The sequence below is a fragment of the Falco naumanni genome, chromosome 1 (genome assembly GCF_017639655.2).
Source record: "Falco naumanni isolate bFalNau1 chromosome 1, bFalNau1.pat, whole genome shotgun sequence".
NCBI lineage: Eukaryota > Metazoa > Chordata > Aves > Falconiformes > Falconidae > Falco > Falco naumanni.
This window is the reverse complement of record NC_054054.1, coordinates 26619957-26642951: the sequence shown is the minus strand read 5'-3', so window position 1 is coordinate 26642951 and position 22995 is coordinate 26619957. Positions and strand designations below refer to the sequence as shown.

At 50.1% G+C, this 22995-nt stretch overlaps 1 protein-coding gene across 1 annotated transcript; it reads right to left on the bottom strand.

The window, feature by feature from the left end:
- Positions 1–3101: 3101 nt before the first annotated feature.
- Positions 3102–16332, bottom strand: LOC121084912. Its single transcript, XM_040586989.1, has 4 exons — positions 16003–16332; positions 9573–9671; positions 4834–6936; positions 3102–3393 (listed from the first exon to the last, which is right to left on the bottom strand). The coding sequence occupies exon 3, from the start codon at positions 5846–5848 to the stop codon at positions 4865–4867; it is 984 nt and encodes a 327-aa protein (XP_040442923.1). The 5' UTR covers positions 5849–6936; positions 9573–9671; positions 16003–16332; the 3' UTR covers positions 3102–3393; positions 4834–4864.
- Between the last annotated feature and the right edge of the window lie 6663 nt (positions 16333–22995).

Genomic DNA, 22995 nt, shown 5'->3' with positions numbered 1-22995 from the left:
CATCATGAACATCTGAACTCCTATGAAGAGTTTCTTTCCTCTTTTAGTACAAAATCATTTTCACATTATCATTTAATAGTAATCACACAGAAACAGAGGATTATGCTTTCAGGAAAAGAAAATAAATGGAGGGAATAAAGCTTTGCATAGGCATAACATGCTCCAGGACAGACCTTATTTTTTTTTTCTTGGTGTTAAAGTATTTCAGAGGAAAAGTACACAAGGAGATCTGGCACATTCTTAATGTCAACTTTAAAGTCCATACTACAAGTACCTTAGGAAAAATGCAGCCACACATCATAGACATACCTTGTAATCGCAGACCACTACAGATTCTTTCCACTCATCTTGTACTTTCATGGCAGAAGAAAGACAACCACAGTGAAAGGGTAGCACTTGACATTCTGCTGAGAAAGGAAAAAACACTTCAGTGTAAAGCTGGGTAGGAATCTAAAGCTTCTTTTTTATGAATGTTTGTGAAGACTACAACCAAGTGGAGGAAAAATTATTTTGTACCATCTTTAGTATGGTTGTTGATACAGGCCACTAAAGCTTTTGCATTTTTTAGACAACTGTGCCTTTATTTGACTCATTGGCTGCTTCAATTTCACTTGAACCATTTCCATAGCTTCACGCAGGTGACAGACAGATACTTACATGTAATTTCTCAAGTCTACGTATAGACACGATTTCCTCACCCTATATGTCCCAAGTTGAACATTTTTGTTTAAGAGTACAGCAACACATCTGTCCTTGTGAACTGCCTCCTTGCACAAGAGGAATGATTTTTTTCAGGCCATTTCTCCAAACAGTCAAGATCTTTTAAGACTGCAGTTGTGCCACCAAAGCTGCTTAACATTCCTCCCAACTTTTGACTGTCCTTAGATTTAACAGGCACATACTCTATTCCATCTTGCAACAGTGAAAGTAACAGAACGCTGTCAGACCCAGAGCACACCTCTACCATGTCCACATACACCCTGCTGTTTCAATGAGGAGACACCGAGCATCCCAGTGAGCACAGGTGCATGTGCCAGGTCAGTTTCACCTACACCAATTTCAGTGAATGTAGTTTCTAAGGTTTAAGCTGAAAACTCTACCTTGACACTTCACCACAGCAGAAATGATCCATAACTAGAACTCTACAAAAATGCAGTAACACAAATTGTACACCCACAACAGCAACAGCTTCTGAAATTTTTAGACCAGAAACAAGGGAGAAAAATGAAACAGCTTTATTATGTGCACAGGAAGCAGCAAATAGAGAAAAGGGTCAGCGTTCACAGCCCTTACAGAAAACAGGCATTCTCCTTCCATTCCTAAACTCATTTGTTATGTCTAAATATCACCGCTCTACTGTGGCAATACTGAGTGTAGGGAAAAATAGCCCTGCTGCTGGATGTGCTGTTGATTGATGCTATTTATGTAGCAGGACACATAAACAGAGGGACATGCTTTGCCACACACAACCCTTGTGGGACAAGGCCTGAGAGGCAAGTCTCCATAAGGCCTGAGAGGCAAGTCTCCAAGTATGGTCCAACTGATAAGCGGGGATGTGCTGGAGCTTGTCGGCCATAAACCTTGGGAGGCCGGCTACAAACCTCAGGAGGCCAAGGAATGTGAATAGATAACAAGATAAGGGAATGAGGAACAGATAGCCCAAGGAGAATTAACACATTGCTGTTAACTGATGACTGAAAAAACTTACTTAAAGTGTCCTTTGTTTGTAGTTAATCAATTCAGGATTGCCTAGTATGTAATGTTTAGTTTAAAGAACCAACCTGTTTAAAGCGCAAGGCCTCTGATAACATATATAAACTTGTGATTGTATACAATAAATTGACATTTGCTTGCATCAAGCAGCGTCCCGTCTCTCATCGTGGCAAACCCTGAATATCCTGAAAATTTATGTTTACCAAAAATAGCCACTTGAACACATTGCCAAACAATATTTGCCAACAGAACTTTGATGTGTTTGACACACATGTTTGACAATTTTTTGGAAACTTGCTATTTGCTTCCTTTTATTGTTATGCTTCCTTCAGATACTCTACTTGTAGCCCAGTTATTCACCAGTGGTTTAAGCATTTACCCTCCTGGTATTACCAGCACATTTACACAGGTAAGTAACATAACTGCTCTTCTAAAATTATGACAATTACAGCCATGTAAGAGGACTGAAAGAAAAGAAATGGAGAGGTCAGACAGCACAAGAGCTCTGCAGGCTGGCACCAGTCAACATTGCACTTTTTTTCATTTAATACTTCCCCCGCCCCTCCCTCCCCCCAAAAAAAACCCAACAAAACCCCACCAAATACCCCCTGCAAAAAAACCCAACCAACCAACAAAAACACTACACACCACACAAAACAAAAACCCCTGTGACCTTGTATCTCTTTTTTTCCACTCCTTTTGGAGTTCATGCCTGTCTCAGCATATCATCTCATCAAAGCATGAAGTGCAGACGAACTGTATCCCAATGACATTTGCATGTGACAAATATGCGTTCAGAAATAGTCCAGATCTGTAAAACCAGTGTCATATTTGTGGTTTTAATAATTGACTTACACATTTGTGAGGAAACTAATTAACTTTTAAATGTAGCCTCTCTTGGGGGAAAAAAACATGTTTGAGACTGAAAAAGTACCATTCAGAGCTCCCAGCCATGATGGAGCCATGGGGAAATTGATGAAAGTGAAGGCAAACAGCAGCAACATTAAGTGAAATTCATTCTAATCTTGTACTTAAATAACTCTCCAGGTCTACACCTCAATCCTATGAATTACTAGTGCTTTTTTGGAAGGACAAACCTTTTTTCACCTAAAAGTTCTAGACTGAAGGCTGCATGGAACAGTGGATTGAGCCATGACAAAATGCCAACTCTAACAAAAATAAATTTAAAAAATCAAGTTTAAACATCAGTTTTCATTATGTTTCATTCATTACATTTCTACTGGTATCTCAGTGCTCAAAAATTAACTATACTGACACCATGTATTACTAAAAATTTAGTTACGCATATTAAAATAAAAGGCTGTAACCAGCTTGCCCATAAAATTAGTACGAGGAAACAGAAGAAACACATTTGACCCTAAAAAGGGTAACAGGCAGGTCTTAGTTTATTATAGATGAAAGTCTGCTCTTTTATCTGAAAGGAAAACATTTGTAACTACTAAGGGACCAATTTAGGAATGAGGCATGCGCTGAAATTTTTCATCAGCTTTTCTGCACTGGCAGGAAATTTGCCTTTTCTCTGAATTAATGTGGAGCATCTGTAGTGCCCCTGAACTCAGAAACGTTTCTCCCACTCCCCCAGCCCCATACATGCAACTACCTGACGAGCAAGTGAAATAATCCATGCAAGACTTTCTTCGTGTGATGCAGAAGGTGACACTGGGAAAAGAAAAGGCAAAACATGAACCTGTTTGTCCCACCATTGGCTGGGTGAAAACAGAGTGGAGGGTTCTGCCAGAGGTGCCATGTAGGGCTGGACCGTGCACCCCAGCTCTGGCCAGTTTCTCTCACCTTTGCCAGGGACCAAGGAGAAGACTGCCTTGTGCTGCCGTCTTGCTCATGGTGCCTCACAGCAGGGCTGCCCCAGGAGAGCCAGGGGACTCACTTCTACCTTCAGGAATGGGACCTGGAGAGACCCTCTGCACAGAGAGGGGCACACCGCATGGATTTAATCCCTGAGGGAAGAAGCTGGGCTCCCTTTTGGCAGAAAAGATGACTCCCCTGCTGCTAGGAGCTCCTTGCTGGGGACAGCCCTGCCAGTGCCTGGCCATGCTTCAGCCATGCTGGGAGCATAGTCCAGCTGATGGATGCTCCAGAGAACAGACACTCCAGCTAACTGCAGCTCCTGCTCACTACAGCCACAGAATTTTGGCTCTAGCTAATACTATAGACAGCAGACCCCCCTTCTCATTCTAGCTCCTGGCTTGCTATGGTTCTGGCTAATGGAAGCCCCAGCTCTACAACACCACTCCAGTTGATTTCAGCTCCTTCTCCTTACAAGCTCCAGCTACTTCAAACAGCCTGGGCTTTTGACAAGGTCATAAATCAATCGCTATCATAACTTGACTATTACTATTAAATGTCAGAGCTGTGCCTTGTATAAACATTAATCAGTTTGTATGATTAATTACTTAATAACTATTCTAAGCAGCATACAAAAAGCTAGATTTGAAGAGGGCATGGGGGTCTGAAAAGTGCTCTTCCCCCCAGAGACCACCTCAGACATTGTTTGGCCTGCTGCACACTGGCCTCCTGAAGTTCAGGGTCCAACACAACCAGACTCTCACCTCTGGCGAGCACCCATGCACCCTGCCCACCCCCTACTTTCCCGCACAGCCTCCAATGGCCTCCCACCTACACAAACAGCCAAGCTGGCTGCTGCATTTGGCCCCTAAACCAGCTTTAGTGCCCATTTTTGAGCCCAAACCCTCAGCTGCTGAGCCTGTTCCCAAGTCCCCAAAATGCAGGACTTGACCTGTGTTCCCGAGCCCAAAACCACACGACTTAGACCTTTCTGCCACGTCCTGAAAATGCACAACTCCAGCTGTTTCTGAGCCCCCAAATCAGGTGCAGGAACCGGTTTTCAAGCCCCAGGAACAAAAGACCTGGTCTCCATTCTCAACCCCCAAAACAGCTCACCCTGTCTGCTCTCTGACCCCCTTTGCAGTCCCCATGTGCAATGCTGAAGGAGGGGTCAGAGCATGTAGCCACCCCACAACCCTGCACCCCCAGGGCCCCACATGCACTTTGGAGGAGTGCTAGGGCACTGCGGAGGGCTCGGCCCCGGGCAGCACCAGCACAGGCATGACCTCGATTTACTACTGCCATTTCAAGCTTTACTTCTCCGGTATCACCAGCACCGCCCAGCCACCCCGGGAGGGCGGCCCGGGCCGCCTCCAGCAAGCGCCGGCGGCTGCAGCCGGGGCCCTTCCCCGGCGTGCGGGCACAGTGACCCGCCTGGCACTGCGGGGTGCCCGACCCGCGCCAGGAACGGCAGAGACTGCCCCTCCCCGCCCTGAACAGCAGCTAAAAGCCAGATGGCGCGGCCCCTACTTCCCCGAGCCGCAGCCCCCAAAAGCTGCCAACGACCCTGGGGGCAGCGCTCGGCCCGGGGGCCGCTTCTGTCCCCCCAGACGCAGGACAGAGCCCGAACCCACCCACATCCACGACCCACCGCCCCGTAACGCGCCCGGCCCCGCCGCCTCCCCCCTGCCCCGGCGCGGCACAAAGCGGAACAGAACCGGGCAACTACCCCGGCCTCAGACGCGGCTTTTCTCCCGCAGGAGCATCGGGGCCTGTTCTCGGCCCTGCGGCGCGCTCTGCTGCTCGGTGCCGGGCCCCACCTGCCGGGGGCCAAGTGCTGTTCTCCACCCGCCCACGAGAAGCCGTCCCGGGGCTTCCGCGGTGCGTCCGGCCCCGTCCCACCCCCGAATCGGGGAAGAGCCGAGTACGAGCGCAGAGTCTCGGAACAGGGCATGACCCAGTCACGCCTACGGTCCCCGCCCACTGTTGCCTCCCTTTCCGCTCCGCAAATCTTCCCCCTGCCACGCGTGGGGCCACCCACGGTATCCTCAGGCAGGGGCATCCCCAGGGAGCCACGGGCCGGACTGTTCTGGGTATGGGGTTGTGCTGTAGGAAGGTAGCCTCTGGGGGAGAGATGAGATGAGGGTGCTGAGCACGGTAAGCTGCTGGAGGGAAAGGTGTAGTAGGTTTCCCGTTTTTCCCAGTCTAATCCTCTGCCCTGGCACCCAGACGCCCCCCTGATGCAAGCCCCAGGGCCAGAGGAACCACACATACAGTGACAGGAACACAAGCCCTGCTGGGGCAGGTTCATGTGGGGGTTGGTAGCTGTGATGGGGCGACCCTTGGCTTTGGGCTCTGGCTGAGGCCCAGCACCTGCTCCTCGCTTCTCGGTTTCTCTCACTGCTTGGGAATCCACTGGCCAACACAGTTGGGGGATGCTGCATCACTGCCCATTGCTTTCATGATACTGGGCTTTGGCCCAGGAGGTGCTTGTGCTGTTAGAAACACCAACTCCTTGTACCCGCTGCTGGGGACATCATCTGGTCTGTCAGTCACTTGGACCTCCCGGTGCTTTTTCTTGGTCCTGCAGGTTATTGCTCATGGTAACAATGCCAGCACAAAAACATGCACTGCAGATCCATCGGTGCCACTAGCTGCATTGGACATATGCAGCTGGTTGGGCAGGAAGGTGAGAGCGCTGCAGCATTCTTATGGGAGGCTCCATTACAGGTCCTGTGCCTGAAGCAAGCAGCTGGGGCTCACGTCTCTGCCCTCTCAAAACAGTTGCTGGTGCTCCTGCACTGTGTGATGGTTCTGCTCAAGCAGAGATTCACATTGTTGCTTCCTGCACCACTGGCTAGGGCAGTGGCTGCTTCAGCTGCTCACAGCTGCACTCTGTATGAACCACAGCCAGGCTGGCAATGTGTTTCCAGGCTTAATACTTCTCCTCCAGCGATGTTTGACATCCCCCATGGGATGCAATTGCAGCTTGATTTTAGGCAATCCCAAAATCAGGTATTTCCTCTGGATGGCTCAGGGTTGTGGCCACCCCAGCCCCCAGAGCCAGAGGGCTTTGTTCGGTTCAAGTCACATTCACTTTCATTGAGGTGCAGCATGTTGAGTTGACATCAGAGAGCATCTTGGCATCGCTCCTGGCACCCAGGCACAGAAACTGTCCCAGTGATTGATCCCCTTAATTCTTTATACTGCCCAATATAGCAGCAGTCAATCATGCTTGCTGCTTTCAGGAGGACAGTCAGTAAGAGCAGCTGCCACCCTCCCTGCCACAGGAAATGGCGCTTTGCTGAGGAGGTACAAGTAGCTTGGATCTTGTGCTCATCACCTTGGATGAACATTTTCTTTTGCCTTTAAGATGGACTTGCAGCCATGGCAGTTCACCTGTGGAAAGAAAAAAAAAAAAAAAAAAAAAAGAGGAAAGTGTTATACTTTTCCCTTTTCATGTTGCAGATGACATTCATTTCCTTTCTTATTTCACACAGGATGAGACAACTGGAGCAGCTGAAGCAGAGCACCACAGACCTGTGAGCTGCACACAGCTCAGATGATGGCACCTGTGCAATGGAAGGCAGATGGGAGCAGCTAAGAGGGTGACCAGTAGTGATTTACATTACTTCTCTGTAGGTGTCCTGGGTTATAATGGGGCCTACAAACAGCACATTCATTCCTGTACTTCAACCTGCTGCCTAGCTCATCTTTTTCAATGACTGTTTTCCAGTCCCCTGTGCTGGTTCATATCTGCAGGGTTCCTTCTTCTGAAACACATAAACCTGGTACTTTAACCGAATTTAGCATTTCTTGTATTTATGCAATGGTTTTCAATGTCATCTCATTTTTTGTTTGAAACTTGAAAGCAACAGTGGTTTGAAGGCATCAGTTAGTCACATGTTACAGGTAGGGTTAACATTTAGATAAGTCATCTGTTTGTTTGGCTGGAATATTTTGTTCTCTGTGATCCTTCTCTCAACCCTTCATATATTTAACCTCACACCTCCCCTTTGCTTTTTTTTCAGCACTGATTAGGGGTTGATGACATAAGAGACGTTGTCTGAGACATTAAAATATTTCTCTTCTCAGCTGTCACCATGGGAAGACTGTGCATGTGGAGAGGCCTTGGGCACCTGGAGGGGATAGACAAGGCCTTCTGGCAGCCAGGGCCCAGCAGTGAGTACAAGCATTCCCCACACACAGGTGTATCTCAGACTGTGGCTCCCAGGCAGGCATAGGAAATGGGCTGCCATCCCTGGGTCATGCCAGGAGCCCAGACTGCTCTGCCATCCCTGGACAACTCCACCAGAAGGCAGGATGGGGCCTCATGTCTGCTCCACAGCACAGGTCCCCTACAGCTGGCACCTGCCTGGAGGGTGAATACACATTCCCAGACAAAGAAGGGAACCAAATAGTAACCCAGCATCACTCCTGTCCTTGCCAGGGCACCTCATGGATGAGCTCAGCACATGGTTGAGGAAACTGGTAGATTATACACAAAACTGCCTCAGCCTGCAGTAGCAAGAGCAGTGTGGGAGGGGAGGGAACATCTTCAAAACTGGTCTTTACTCTCGGTGATGGGTTTTCTTGCCTGCAGGGAGCAGCCACAGAGAGCACCCAAGTCCCAGCTGCTGGCAGCAGTCTCTGTGCAGCTGAGGTTGGGGATGGCTGGGGGAGCAGAGCAGGGACAGCCTGGCCAGGCTCCTTACTCTTACGACACTTAGTGTCTCTGAGAAGGGGTGTTGGCACCAGACACCTCCAGGCACAGGGAGCTCCCACTGCGGGATATTTTGGATGGGCAGCTCTGGGCTCTCCATAATGCAGTTTGTTAGCTGTGTTTCAGTGGTGCCAAGCATCCAGCTCTTACCACTGTGTCTGACTGGCAGGCAGGTCCTTGTTGAAACTTGCCATGATCCTTGGCCACTCTGGAGTAATAAGGCACAACACTGCTTCTTGGCTTGCCATAGCATGGCCCTGGCACCAGGGCCAGGAGCTCCTGCTCAAGCAAGAGCTTTGTCCTCCCAGCCATGATGCTGCAGCTGCTTCTTCATGACTGGTTTCTTCAGCACAAGCAATGGTGCAGGGGGAAGCCAAGCAGCAGAAAAGCTCAGCCTGGGCCAGGGCAAGAAGCATGACTCCAACACAGGCAGTGCCAGGGGACACCAACATGGGAGAAAAACATTCAGCAAGTGCTCTAAAATAGGCAGGCAAGCAGCTGTGCCATGTTCTAGGGGCTTCTGGCAGGGTCAGGCACCTTGGAAGCATCCCAAGCTGAGAAAGCTGTGCCTGTCTGTGCTTGAGGAGAAAAACATGCCATGCTTGTGGTTTCTGGTGGTGGTACCATTCCTGTTGTGGGGTGGTTTGGGGCTGGCATCACTCCCAGGCTGTAGCAGGGTCAAGGCTGCATCTCTCATCTCTGTTGTGCGTGGCTGTTGCTTGGAAAGAAAACATTTTTGCTTTCAGGTTCTGGTGGTGTTAAATGTCCTGCTGCAGGGCAGTTTGCATCTGCACCAGCAACGGAGCCCTGGCTGCAGCAGGACCAGGCCAAGGACTGGGGCTGTGCCCCACAGTTCTGGGACAGGTCACTGCAAGGAAACAGAGAGAAGCTCCTGCATCAGTCCGGTCCCAGGGCAGCTTCTCCCCACACCATCAGCAACCACCGAGCCTGCACCCAGCAAGTTCTGGCATGACTCTCCACACAGCCATACTAGGACAGCCCTGTCCTGCTCCCCCTGGAGTTCCTGGTTGTTCTGGGCCCCTGCTGAAACCCACCTGGCTTGGTTCAGCTTTATTTGATGTTTAGCACTGGACGTGGCTATGACATCTAGCAGGATGTGAAGCGCAGCCTGCAGCTCCCCCAGTCCCACTCCCGGGCAGGGTGAGGGTGGAAGCCAGAGAGGGGCAAGTGGTGTGCCAGGCCATGTTCTGGATGGGGCAGCCCATCCTCATCCCCAGTACTGTTAGATGTTGTAAATGCCTGAAGTGCTCCTCACTGAGCAGGAAGGTTTCAGGGAAGTGCACATTCTCACCTGCTGTTTGGGGAAGAAATGTTTTTTTCTGGTTGAGGCCCAAGCTCTCCCATTGTCATTTCTTCCTCCTCACCTCCCATGTGTGGTACTGGGCAGCCTCTGCCAAAAGCAAGATTTCAGTTTCACTCCCTTTTTGCAGATACAGAGGAGACGCCGACACTGCCTTGCCTGCACCCCCTCACAGCGTGGCTGCCCCAGGGGAGCTGGAGGGGAAGAGGCAAGGCTCCCCACTCATGTAAGGACAGCAGGCCTTCCTGCTGGACTGGGAAGAGCTCCTTGTTGGGGACAGCCTCAAAATACGAATCTGACTGATGGGACACCCCAGCTGATGGATGCTCTAACTCCAGGTAATTTCAGATCCAGCCAGGAAGCATTTCTTACAGATGCTCCTTCCTGTTACAGCTGTGGGTAAGCTTGGCTCTAGCTAACCCAGAGGCTACAGATTGTGGATGCTACTCCAACTGCACTAGGAACACAGGTCACTGATGGACACCATAGTTTGTTACAGCTCTAGCTAATGTAGCTGTATGGCAGCTCCAGCTTCTTATACTTCTACCTCATGGACACTCTAGTGCATTACCACCCCAGGTAATTTCAGTTCCTGCTTCTTCCAGCTTCAGCTCTATATTGCAGGAAGCAAGCAGCAGGAGCCAGAGCTGTTCAGGTAATCTCAGTTCCAGCTCTTCACAGCAGTGAGATGCTCCTGCTGATCTACATTCCAGTTTGTTTCACTCCAGCTTGTTTCCATTTCAGCTCAAGCTTCATACAGGTCTGGCTCATGGATGCTCCAACTTCTTTCAGGTTCAGGTACTTCAAGCTCCACCTTGTTGAAGCTCCTGCTTCTTACTGCTCCTGCTGATGGACACTCCAGCATGTTTTACTCATGCTTGTTTCAATTGCAGCTGCAACTCAGAGATGCTCCAACTTGTTTCTGTCTCGGCTAATTTCAGCTCCAGCTCTTCCAGCTGATGGATGCTCCATCTTGTTCCAGCTCAAGTTACAAGAAGCTCCAACTCATATACATTTCAACTGCTGCATGCTCCCTCTTGTTACAAGACAATTAAAGCTCCAGATAATTGCAGCAATCTGGACTTTTGGCAAGATCATAAATCAATCAGTCATAACTTGTATGTGAATGTGAACTGCCATACATGTATTTAGTCTTTATATTGACTAACTATTCTGGTGGCCATGCACACCTTGAAAAAAAAGCGTTACACATGAAGAGAGTCTGAGGGAAAAGGCGATCTCAGACATGTAATTTGGCTTAGCATGTGCTGGCCTCCCTTTGAGCAACTAGGCCTTGCCCAACCCCCTCTCATCCACCAGGACCCCAACACCCTCCCTCCAGCCCCCTCTGTCTCCAAATGTTCTGTTGCGACCCAAGTTTCCACCCCCGCACGCCTCTGTTTTGGGGGCTGAAAATGGCCAGCTGAGCCTCTGCTTCCAAGTCCCAGAAACACAGCAAGCACTTCAGGTGCTTCTTCCCGAGTTCAGAAAACACTGCACTCAGCCTTGCATTTTCAAGTGCTGAAAACACACAAGACTGTCTTTCTCTGAGCTTCAGAAAGGCAGTGCTCAGTCCCTGCTTTTGAACCCCCAAAAACACAGCACTTTGTTTTTCATGCAGTGAGACAGAGACTAAAGGCTCAATTTATTTCCCAAGCCCCAACAACACACAGTTTGGTCTTAGATTTCTGAGACACAGAAAGAAATTACTGAGTCTCCCTTTTAAAGTTTTGAAAACACAGCACTTGTTCTTCTGTTGAGCCCCAAAATGCACAGGGCAGTCTCTCTTTTCAGCATGTCTCTGAAAACACTGCACTTTGTCAGTTTTTGAAGACCTTCAGAACAACAGTATCTAGCCTCTGGTTTGGAGACCCCAACCAAACATACCAAGAGAGTTTCAAGCCCAGAAAACAATGCTCTGATGTTTCTCAGGGCTTAGAAAGACACACCTCTCAAACCCAACCCTGCATGAAATGTCTTGTGGATAGGGACAGGGAACCCCTACCCACCCCCAGCCCTGTGCCTTGGAGATCCTACACCAAATTGCGTGGGAACTGGGACTAGGGGCAAGCCGCACAATAGGCACAGCCCTGGTGCTGTGAGGCAGGTCAGGGCTATCACCTGGCCCTGGTCATTCAAGTTTTCTTTTGTGCCATCACTGACAGTCACCCCAGGCCCCCTGAGCCAGGGGCAGCACATGCTTTACCCCTTTCTCCTCAAGCAGTATCCAAACTATCTGGAGAACAGCACCTGGCTCAGCAGGGCAAGTTGTTAATCATCCAGCAGCTTGCCCCAACCTCAACCTGTGGGACAAGGTCTGCAAACCAATGGGGAAATTGCAGCTGGGCCAGACTCCCAACTCAAGATTCTGGCACAAACTGGGGACAGCAGGCTTGCAAAGACAAAAGATGACAGCCAGTATGCATTAACTACACATGCAGCTTATCAGAACCATGCTCTACTTTGAAGAGGAGCTTCAAAGGCCAATCCCAGATTCTGACCCAAAGCCTGCAATGCCTATCAAGCACACATTTCATTACCTCAAGTCTGACCAGGGAGCTATACTTAGGACTGCAGGGGGCTCTCCCTCTGCTCACCACAGCAAACACCTGAGTTGTGCTGGGAACAGAGCTGACCCCAAAGATGTCACCCTCCCACAGCCAAGCCAGGCAGCAACATCATCACTGCAGTCCATTTAGGCTCAGCTCTGACCTTTAGAAAACCATCTCATGAGGGTTTAGCTTTCAAGTCATGCTTTGATTTTTCCCATCCCAGTTTCTTTCTGGTCTCTAGTGCTGGGGTCCACAGTAGAGAGGCATCTGGCCAAGCTGCTAGTCCCACTACACCCGAGTGTGTCACCAGGCCTGTCTGGGGCAGAGGCTGGCTGTTCTTAGAAGGAAGTGTGCAGCAGGTGCTGGATTGTGATTACCTGCCATCAGCCACCTTCCACCTCTGAAGCACCAGTGCCAACATCTTGAGTTGATCCAGGCCACAACAGAAACACCTACACCATTGGCCACAAAAACAGAGACCTGCCATCCACCCTGGAAGTAAACCAACCAGTGTTTAGTCAGCGTGGCACAGGTAAAGGTCTATCCCCCTCTGAGAAAACATGGGGGTCACACCTGAGCAACACAGCCACAACCATGTGGTATTCTGTGACAGGTACCACACACCAGTTATTACAGGCCCTGGAGCAACGCCTCCTTGGTCTCTGGCTAGCAGGTGCGAAAGACTCTCTGCTTGCAATCAAACATCTCCACAGTTCAAGGGACAGCCCAGACCAAGCCCATCCTCCCCACAGTGCAAGTACACAGGTCAGGAGGGGCAGAAACAAGGAAATTTACCCACAGAGGACCAGCACAGGCAGAAGCCTAGAATTTTAGGTGCTCCAGGACCTGACAGTACCTGGCACTGCCAGAGGAAACTGGCCTGGGGCCCCCAGCAGGATTTGGCTGTGGCAGGCCTCTGCCAGTCCAGAGGGGCCCAGCTGGCCCCAGAACCAACCCCTGCTCCCCATGGCAAATGGCCCTGGCTGCTCATCTGTGCATGGAAGGGTCCCCGGTGGCCCAGGAAAGCTTGAACAGAGGCAGAAGCACTAGTAGAGCGAGAGGGAGTGGGGCACCCCACAGCACCCACACTGCCTTGGCAGAAGGAATCTCCGGCATGGCTATGTTCCTCACAGGCCAGGTCTTGGCTCAGCTCCACCATGCTCCCTGCCACAGCCCCGACAAAGAAGAGCCAACAGGGCTCTTGAGGCCAGGGCATGGGTGTTGGTGAGCAACATCTCTCCAGCCTCTGCTTCTCACAGCTGCATTTTGTCAGCTTCTCCCACCAGCCACCCACAGCACCAGGGCACTCCACTGTGCAGGAGCAAGGGCTGGGGCTGTGCTGAAATGGTGAGGAGCAGTGGCAGAGGAACCCACCCCACATGTCTCATGGCTCCATGTCACCTCTGCCACTCACTCAGCTCTGGTTCAGGCTCAGGAGAGTTGAACCCCAGCCTGCCACTGCCCAGCAAAAGGCAGTAAGGAAAGCTTGACCCTGCCAGCAAATGATTGGCTCAGTTTCTAACGTTCCAACTACTGCCTTAAGGCACACCTGTTCAGACCACCACTCAGGATTAGAAGTGCTTAATTCCACAAACTATTCCAGGTATCAGCAGATAACAGCACCAAAAATGAGGCAGAAAGTGTTTGTTTTCACCTCCCCTCCCCTTCTCAATTTCAATCCCTCCACCCGTATTCTTAAATAGCTTCATATCACCCTGTGACTCAATCTGTGTGATTACTTACAGAACATAATGAGTTGGGGAAACAGTTAAGAATGAGTTGGGTCCTATGTACTTGGACAAAAAAGGAATAGTGAGGAAATGTTTTATTTTATACACTGCGCCAGACCAGGAGCAACCTGAAAAGCAGTACCATGTCTTAAGAGCATGCAACAAGCACAGCAACATAGCCAAGGGCTAAGGTGCAAGGACTTCAACAGCTCTAGTCTAGTCTTACACACTTCTGTGAGTGCACCTTTAAGGTACTCCCAATGCTGGAGTTCAAGTGGAAATAGGTATGCTACATCTAGCTACAGACAGGTACAGTGTTCCCACACCACCATGCAGGCACTACCCAAGATTCAAAGCAGCACTTGTGTACCACAATCCCAACCATACCCATTTAAGCACTCAGACACCAGGCAGCTTCTGTTATCTGCAAACAGAGCAGGAAGAAACACTAGTCAGCTGTTACACAGGTATAATCAGCTTGTTGGGAACTGGGACACAAGAATAATTTTTTGAAAGCACTGCTAGCACCATTTGACATATCCCAACCCTGACAAGTTTCCAGAGCAGTCTTCACTGCTCCTTTAAAATTCTCCTTCAACTCAATGAAATGAAAATAGGTATCACTTCTGGTAAATGAAAGTTAGCATTATTTCTGCTATGTTACCAAGCTAAAACGAGTTTCTAAATCACACATCAGAAAGTTATTTGAAGGCTCAGAGAAGCTTTAAAGGCAGGAAAATAATTCTGTTTAATCTCTATCCTGGCAGCAGCAGAACTCTGCTAGCTCCTGTGTCCCTGGAGCTGCAAGACCACCCATAACTGTGGGACAGGTTACCTCAGCTGGCTGACTGCAGAGAGGGGCTTCCTCCCACACCAGGGAGCATGTACCCCTCTTTCCTCTTCCCCGTAACCCCCAGACCAAAGCAGCCCCTTCCGGGCTACCTGCTTCAGCCCCAATGCAGTTCTAGCAGACCCCTCCTGGCAGCCTTTCTGACAGTACCCTGTTCCCAGTTCCCTCTGAAACACAACACGTGGGGCTTGTAGAAGCACAGCTCTTCCTAAGGGCAAAGGCTAGCAGCTTTTTAGTAGGAAAGTTGAGGGCGGTATCATCTAACACACCCTGATCAAGAGAAACTGGGCTAAATGGTTCTTGAGGACAGCCTAAGAAATTCAGCCCACAAAGCAGTAAGAGCTAAAGTCCAGAGAGAAAATTCATTCCTATAAGCCTTCAAGAATTAAACCACACGACTGACCCCAGCCACATACTCTGTAAAAATAAAACCAAAGAACATTGGTTTCCAAGGAGCTTCAGCAAGTGGATCACCTCTCTTTATTGCTCTCCTGCTCTTTTTCAAGTTGATAGGCTTCACCACTATGCAAAAAATATCCAGCTAGATTTACACAGACAACCAGGAAGATGTAGGAAGAAGTTCACAGTACAGATATACCACATTAGGAGCCAATACATTTGTTACGCAGTCACAACCACGCACCAAATGCTTTCTGACACAAGAAGCCTGCAGCAGATTTACATTAACACAAAAGCACAGGCAGCTCCATAACCCTACACAAACCTCCCCATCCCTACACATGCATGCTTTCAGAAATTATCTACCAGAAAACCCTGGACCAAGCCATTTGCTGCAGTCACAGGACTCACCGCAACATTTTATGAGACGACACGAGACAGGCTGAGAGTTTTAAGGCAAAAAATACCACCCCACCCAAAGACCTTCCAGACTACAGATCTGTCACCTCTCCACACAAAACATACCTGGCCACGATGCTTTCAAGTGGCCTGAAAATGATCAGGGATAGACCTGCATCTGTCAGTTGTTTGGCTAAGTGAGCCATACCTGAGCAGGGCTTCTCTGATGGACCCACAGACCACCGGCTGCCACCCCATGGTTACCTGTGTCACTGTACATGCCAACCCACTGTCCAGGAGAGCCACCTGGCCAAAACGCTGGCTCTTCAGCAGGACCCCGAGGAAGCATCTCCTGCTCCCAGCTCCAGTTTCCCCAGCCCCTCCTTCCAACCCCTGCCCAGGGAGGCAGGGACACCCTCCCACCCACTGCTATTCTTTAAGCAAGAGAAGGGCCCAGAGCTGTGACTCGTCACCCCAAGGCCCGGGCTCACCCAGCGCTGTGGGCCGCGGCCCCAGCTCCGCAGCTCTCCGAGGCGGCCCCTCCACGGGCGAGGCCCAAGCACCGCGAGGCCCCGAGGCGTCCCCAGGCGCTGGCGGCTGCAGATGCTGAGGGGACGGCTGACGACGGCCGGACCGCGGCAGCGGCCTCCAGCAGCCCGCCGCAGCGGCAGCAGCCAGGGGTGGGCCTCCCACACAGGACCGCAGCGGGGCCACGGGACCGCAAAGAGGCGCTTCGCGACCCAGTTTACCTCACGCAGCCGCGGCTCGGGCTCCACACAGACCGACCGGGCCTTGCGCGCCGGGCAGCCGCTAAACGGAAGGCGGCAGGAAGGACCGCCCCGCCGACGGGCCCGCCCCCTCGCCTAGCGGTGGGGCGCCCGCGCCCCCTGCTGGCCAATTCTAGCCATGGCGTCCTGTGGACCCTCATCGTCCCTACTGGCCGCCTTGAGCGGCACCTCGGCCCACCCACCGCGGGGCTCCGGGGGCTCGCGGGGGGTCTCGGCAAGGGCACGCCGTGAGGCAGCGCAGGAAGGCCCGCCGCCACACTCGCGGCCACTGAGGGTCACTTTCTTACGGTTACACTGACAAAGGGCGTGGATAAGGCTACAAGCAACAGAAACACTGACCTTTCTGGCCCTTACTTCGCGTAAGGTATAGTGCTCGGGAGGGCAGCTCACGGGGGCGGCATGCAGTGCTGCTTGACTTTTATTTTCAGCTCACAGGCTCTTTTCAGAGCTCCTGCCCTGCGCTGTGCCAGCTGCCCTGGGCACCCGGGCTCCTGAGGGAACCCGTTGTTCTGAGACTCCTAAGCATACACTTTCCTTAGCATGAGGCTTGTAGGAGATTTCCAGCAATTTTTAAACCCTGTATCAAATGTGACGGAGTCAAAATAGGGCACTTTAAAAAGGCAGGGGTTTGGGGTTTTTTAACTTTATGATCTATAGATTGGCAAAGAGCACCGGTTCTCTGTCAGTTGCTTGGCTTTCCTTCCAATGAGGTCCCAGCCTCCTGGTGAGATCCTCCTGGAGATACTTCCCTCAACTACGTGGCCACAACGTCCCAAGGCCAGTGAAGAAGCTGACTTTGCCCGTGTCCACACCTGACGTACAGCGTTGCAGAGCGCAGGGAACCCTTGCAGACTGGTTTCACTATGTGTGGGGTCACATCCACTGCATGGGCCGTGGGAAAGGAACAGTGTGGTGAAACGGTGGTGCATGCGGATACATGCTGCTGCACGGGGCATCGCTTTGTCTGCAAGTCGATTCAGATGCTCTGTACAATCGTCAGTCAGAATAAAGGCAGTAGAAGATTTTCCCACTGATTTTAATGAAAGCTGGATGGAGCCCGTAGAAGAAGGCACTAGCTGTTTGATGGTTTTGTTTCCCTGACTTGCAGCTAGCAAAGCCTGTGCAACCTCTTGTTAACCATAAACAGTTGAAGAGGGAGCAGACTGTGGAAGCAGAGGCTTGCATCTCAAGCTATGCACTGGAAGCTAGTTCGCATCATTAAAAAGTAGATTTTCTTTTCAGGGTTTATATGAGCACTGACCATTTTAAGTATGCATGCATGTGTCATATCTCACACAGGTTGGGTTTTTTTTGTCATATCTCTCTCCCCAAAAGAACCCCATACACCATGTTTGAGATGGTGTTTTCCCATTTTATTTATAAGTAATTACATAGGGTTTTTAAATGCAGAAATAGAAACATGATAGATTTAATACAACTAGCAATTAGATGAGTGCATCTTTAGAGTGTCGGCTGTTCACAAAGCAACCAACCATAGCCCTTCTTTAACTCACAGTTTAAAGGAATACATTTCCAGTGCATCACGTGTGCTGTGTACAATCACATTCCATAGAGCAGTCCAGATTCTTCACTCTGCATTGTACTTCTTGCCCCCATGATTCCGACAGGACTGAGACAGAAGAGGCCGTTCTGTGGACAGAGCCACTTTCCTGCAGCTGACTCACTCACCTGGATGCCCCACAGATAATGATTTCCCCACTAAACCTTTACTCAAATGTTTTCCAGTTTCTGCAGGCCCAAAGTATTTCTGTTCATTTTTTTTCCAGGCTGTATGCACAGGACTGATGATTTCCAGAAACAGAAGCAGATTCAGTCCAGTCTAAACATTCTTTGAACTAAACCAACCTGTCTGTAAAAGATAGCTGTACTTTAGACACCACCTCAGAACCAGAGAAGTTACTGTGTCATAAAAAAAGGGGGGAAAAAAGGCATTCAGGCTGAGGGGGTTGAACAGCATGCTGCACATGGTGGGAGGTTGGAAAGAAACACTCAAGACCATTAGACTGTCCTTAGTGTTGCAAAGTGTGATATTATTTTAAATTTTGAGGTCAGTAGAAAATAGATTCTGACAATGATTTCTTGTGTGTTGTGCAAGGTCTCTCAGCATCCCTATGCACCGTCTTCCCTTTGTGTCGTGTCAGCTTTGCTTTTGTTTTGTAACTCCCTGAGAAATCCAGTTCTAACTGCATGCTCCCCCCCGCCCCCCCCCCCAGCCCCCGCCGTTGCTCTCTAACAAACACAGCTGTAATTGTGGTGTTTTTTTTGTTTTGTTTTGTTTTGATTTGGTTTTGGGGTTTTTTTTTGTGGTGGGTGTGTATGTAGGTGAAAGCTCATACCTCTGCCACTACAGAAGGTGTCTCCGGAGGCAGGACAGGTGATGATGCTTTCTGACAGAGGACAGAGCTGAGGAGCAGACCGCCTGGGCTAGGTAGATGGCAGCACCTTTCCACAGCTCCCACATCAGAGCAGAGATGCAGGCGAGCACCAAGGAGAGACAAGCAATCAGAAGCAGCAGTAGAGTGACAGAAAATTACCAGGTGTATGCTACCTACACCTAGTTTTTAGTGTAAGTGATGACTTTTCATGGAATCACTTACATTGGCAAAGACCTTTAAGATGATCAAGTCCAACCATTAATCCAGGACTGCCAAGTCCACCACTAAACCATGTCCCCAAGAACCACATCTACACATTTTTTAAACATGGCCAGGGAAGGTGATTCCATGACATCCCTGGGCACCTGTTCCAAGGCTTCACCACCCTTTCAGTGAAGAAATTTTTCCTAATATCCAGTCTGAACTTAACCTGGTGCAACTTGAAGAGGCTTCCTCTTGTCCTGTTAATATTTATGTGGGAAAGGAGACCAGCTCCCACCTCACTACAGCCTCCTTTCAGGTAGCTGGAGAGAGCAATAAGGTCCCCCCTGAACCTCCTTTTCTCCAGACTAAACAACCCCAGTTCCCACAGCCGCTCCTCATCAGGCTTGTGCTCCAGACCCTTCACCAGCTCCATTGCCCGTCTCTGGACACGCTGCAGCCCCTCAGTGTCTTTCTTGCAGTGAGGGGCCCAGACCTGAACACAGTACCTGAGGTGCAGCCCACCGGTGCTGAGTACGGGGGACGATCACTGTCCTGGTCCTGCTGGCCACAATCTTTCAGACACAAGCCAGGAAGCTGTTGGCCTTCTTGGCCCCCTGGGCACCCTGCTGGTTCATGTTCAGCCAGCCGCCAGCCAGCACCCCCGGGTCCTTTTTGGCTGGGCAGCTTTCCAGCCACTCTTCCCTAAGCCTGTAGCATTGCGTGGGGCCCTTGTGCCCCAAGTGCAGGACCCGGCACTTCTCCTTGTTGAACTTCATACAGTTGGCCTCAGGCCATCAGTCCAGCCTGTCCAGATCCTTCTGTAGAGCCTGCTGACCCTTATTGTGCAGTTCCACACTCCCCCCAGCTTGGTGTCATCTGCAAACTTACTGAGGGTGCACCCAATCCCCTCGTCCAGATCGTTGGTAAAGATAATAAACAGGACTGGCCCCAGTGCTGAGCCCTGTGGAACACCACCTGTGACCAGCTGCCAGCTGGATGTAACTCCGTTCATCATCCCTCTTTGGGCTCGGCCACCCAGCCAGTGTTTTACCCAGTGTAGAGTACACCCATCCAAGCCATAAGCAGCTCACTTCTCCAGGAGAATGCTGTGGGAGATGGTGTCCAAGACTTTACTAAGGTCCTGATAGACAACATGCACAGCCTTTCCCTCATCCACTAGGTGGGTCACCTTGTCATAGGAGATCAGCATCGTCAAGCAGGATTTGCCTTTCATAAACCTGTGCTGGCTGGGCCTGATGGCCTGCTTGTCCTGTACATGCCGAGTGATGGTGCTCAGGATGATGTGCCCCATAACCTTCCCCGGCACCGAGGTCAGGCTGACAGGCCAGTAGTTCCCTGGATCCTCCTTCCTGCCCTTCTTGTAGATGGATGTCATGTTGGCTAAACTCCAGTCTGCTGGGACCTCCCCAGTTAGCCAGGACTGTTGATAAATGATTGAGAGTGGCTTGGTGAGCTTTTCCACCAGCTCTCTCAGTACTCTCGGGTGGATCCCATCTGGCCCCACAGACTTGTGCATGCCTAAGTAGAGCACCAGGTCACTCACCATTTCCTCCTGGACTGTGGGGACTTCATTCTGCTCCTCCTCATTCCTGTCTTCCAGCTCAGGGTGCTGAGTACCCTCAGGGTAACTGGGCTTGCTGTTAAAGACTGAGGCAAAGAAAATGCTAAGTACCTCAGCCTTTTCCTTATCCTCTGTGGCAATGTCCCCCTCACATTCAATAAAGGATGCAGATTATCCTTGGCCCTCCTCTTGTTTCCAACACATTTGTAAAAACGTTTTTTGTTATCTTTAATGGAAGCAGCCAGCATGAGTTCTAGCTGGGCTTTTGCCTTTCTAATCTTCTTCCTGCATAACCTTAAGACATCCTTACAATCCTCCAGAGTTGCCTGCCCCTTCTTCCAAAGGTGGCAAACTCTCCTTCTTTCCCCGAGTTCCAGCCAAAGCTCTCTGTTCAGCCAGGCTGGTCTTCTTCCCCGTCAGATCATCTTTCAGCACATGGGGACAGCCTGCTCCTGCACCTTTAAGACTACCTTCTTTAAGAATGTCCAGCCTTCCTGGACCCCTTGGCCCTTCAGGACTTCACCACATCCTTGCAGCTGCCCCTTCAGGACTCATGGAGAGTGGGGAGGTTGGCCACCCAGTGCAGCCCAGCTCTGCTCCCCTGATCTGTTGTACTGTTTGGTTGCTGCCCTGATCTGACTGGTATCCTTGCAAAGGGTTTGGGATTTCTGCTGCCTCTCCCTGCCAGCCACAGACCCTGACTGCATTCATTGGAGCTGTTGCTGAGTTACATCCCACTGCCTTGCCGGCAAAACCGGTGACCCTTTTTCAGCATTGGCCCTCTTTTGTCAGCTTGTTGGCCATTCATTTATCAGTGCCAGCACTGATCCTGACTCCAGCTCACCCCATTTCCCCCTGTGAGTGCCCAGCAGTAGGTAATGTATGCGTGGAAGAGACACAGTAGTAACCTGGCACAGGCCCTCTGGAAGCATCTTATTTCCATTTTTTCTGTCTCATGACACAAACAGATGACTTAGGAAAAAGCTGCTGTTCCTAGGCCCCTGCTGCATTTCTTCCATTCTTTCTTAAAACTAAAAGCTTTTGGTAAAAGAACCTGGGAAAGTGTTTGATATGAAGCTCATCATTCCTTAGGAATTGCTGACTGTGAAAACACCTGCACTGCCTTTGATAGACTGTCATGGTTTCAGCTGGGATAGAGTTAGTTTTCTTCTTAGTAGCTGGTGCAGTGCCGTGTTTTGGATTTGGTGTGAGATTAATGTTGATAATGTATTTTTAGTTGTTGCTAAGTAATGCTTATACAAAGCCAAGGACTTTTCAGTTCCTTAGGCCCTGCCAGTGAGAAGGCTGGAGGGGCAAAAGAAATTGGGAGGGAGGAGACCCAGGACAGCTGACCCGAACAAGCCAAAGGGATATTCCATACCACAGAACATCATGCTCAGTATATAAACTGGGGAGAGCTGGCAGGGCTTGCTGATCACTGCTGGGGGACCCGCTGGGCATTGGTTGGGGCAGAGGGGTAAGCAAATCTGTGGTGGGTCACTTGTTGTTTCCTTCTCTTCCCTTTGGATTTTATTTCTCTCCCCTTCTCTTTCCTTTCCATTACAATTATTCTTATTCTTTCAATTATTAAACTGTTCTTATCTCAGCCCTTGAGTTTTACCTTTTCCTGGATTCTCCTCCCCATCTCTTGTGGCAGAGTAGTGAGTGAGCAGCTGCGTGGCACTCCTTGGTTGCAGGCTGGGGTTAAACCATGACATAGGTGAAAGAGACAAAGATACCTTTGCACAGCAAATTTCTCTTCTATGGGGCTCATCGAGGACTGAGTAATCTGAAAGTAGCTGAATTGTTGAGGCTAGTAATATTTCTTTTAAAAATTGCGTGCAAACTAGTGACAATCAGCATGGTATAAATTTGCCTGAATCACTTGTAAATCAGAATCATCTGCCAATAAAAAGGGGAAGAAGTAACCTCAGTGCCCCAAAGGTTTGAATTCCTACATAAAGGGGTGCGGATGTTATAATGTGTAAGCCTGTAAGTTTTTTGTATTGAATGAGAGGAAACAGCCATCCTGACACATGGAGACTCTCTGGGATTGTGGGCAGGTTGGACTCAGCCAGATGTGGACGGGGTGTTTCTCTGTCCCACAGGGTCTGTATCTCTCCTCACGCTAAGAGCTGCTCTCCTGCTGGAGAGGCTGGCAGGGTCCTGGCAACTTACTCTTGAGTGGGGGAAGCAGCACGGAGCAGATGGGCCACTGTGCACTGCAGTGGCTGAAATGGAACTGGGTTTCAGGTACACCTCCACTCCATGATTTTTGCCCAGTTATTGGGGCAGCAGGAGAAAACATTGCCTCCCTTTATGCCAGATTAGTCCCTGGCTTTCAAGACTAAGGTCAGGTCTTTGTCCTGGAAAGGAAATGGATGGGCTTCTCTGTCCATAAACTGCCAACAACATCCAGAGGTAGCTCAGGATTTGAATGGTCTCACTTGCAATGAAAAGCAGGTGAGATGTCTTTCTCTTCACACTATGCAACCACTTCTCTCCAGACAGACA

What these genes read in the sequence shown, in the direction of transcription:
- LOC121084912 (XM_040586989.1), bottom strand. Translation starts at nt 5,848, where the DNA reads ATGAACCTGCCCCAGCAGGGCTTGTGTTCCTGTCACTGTATGTGTGGT.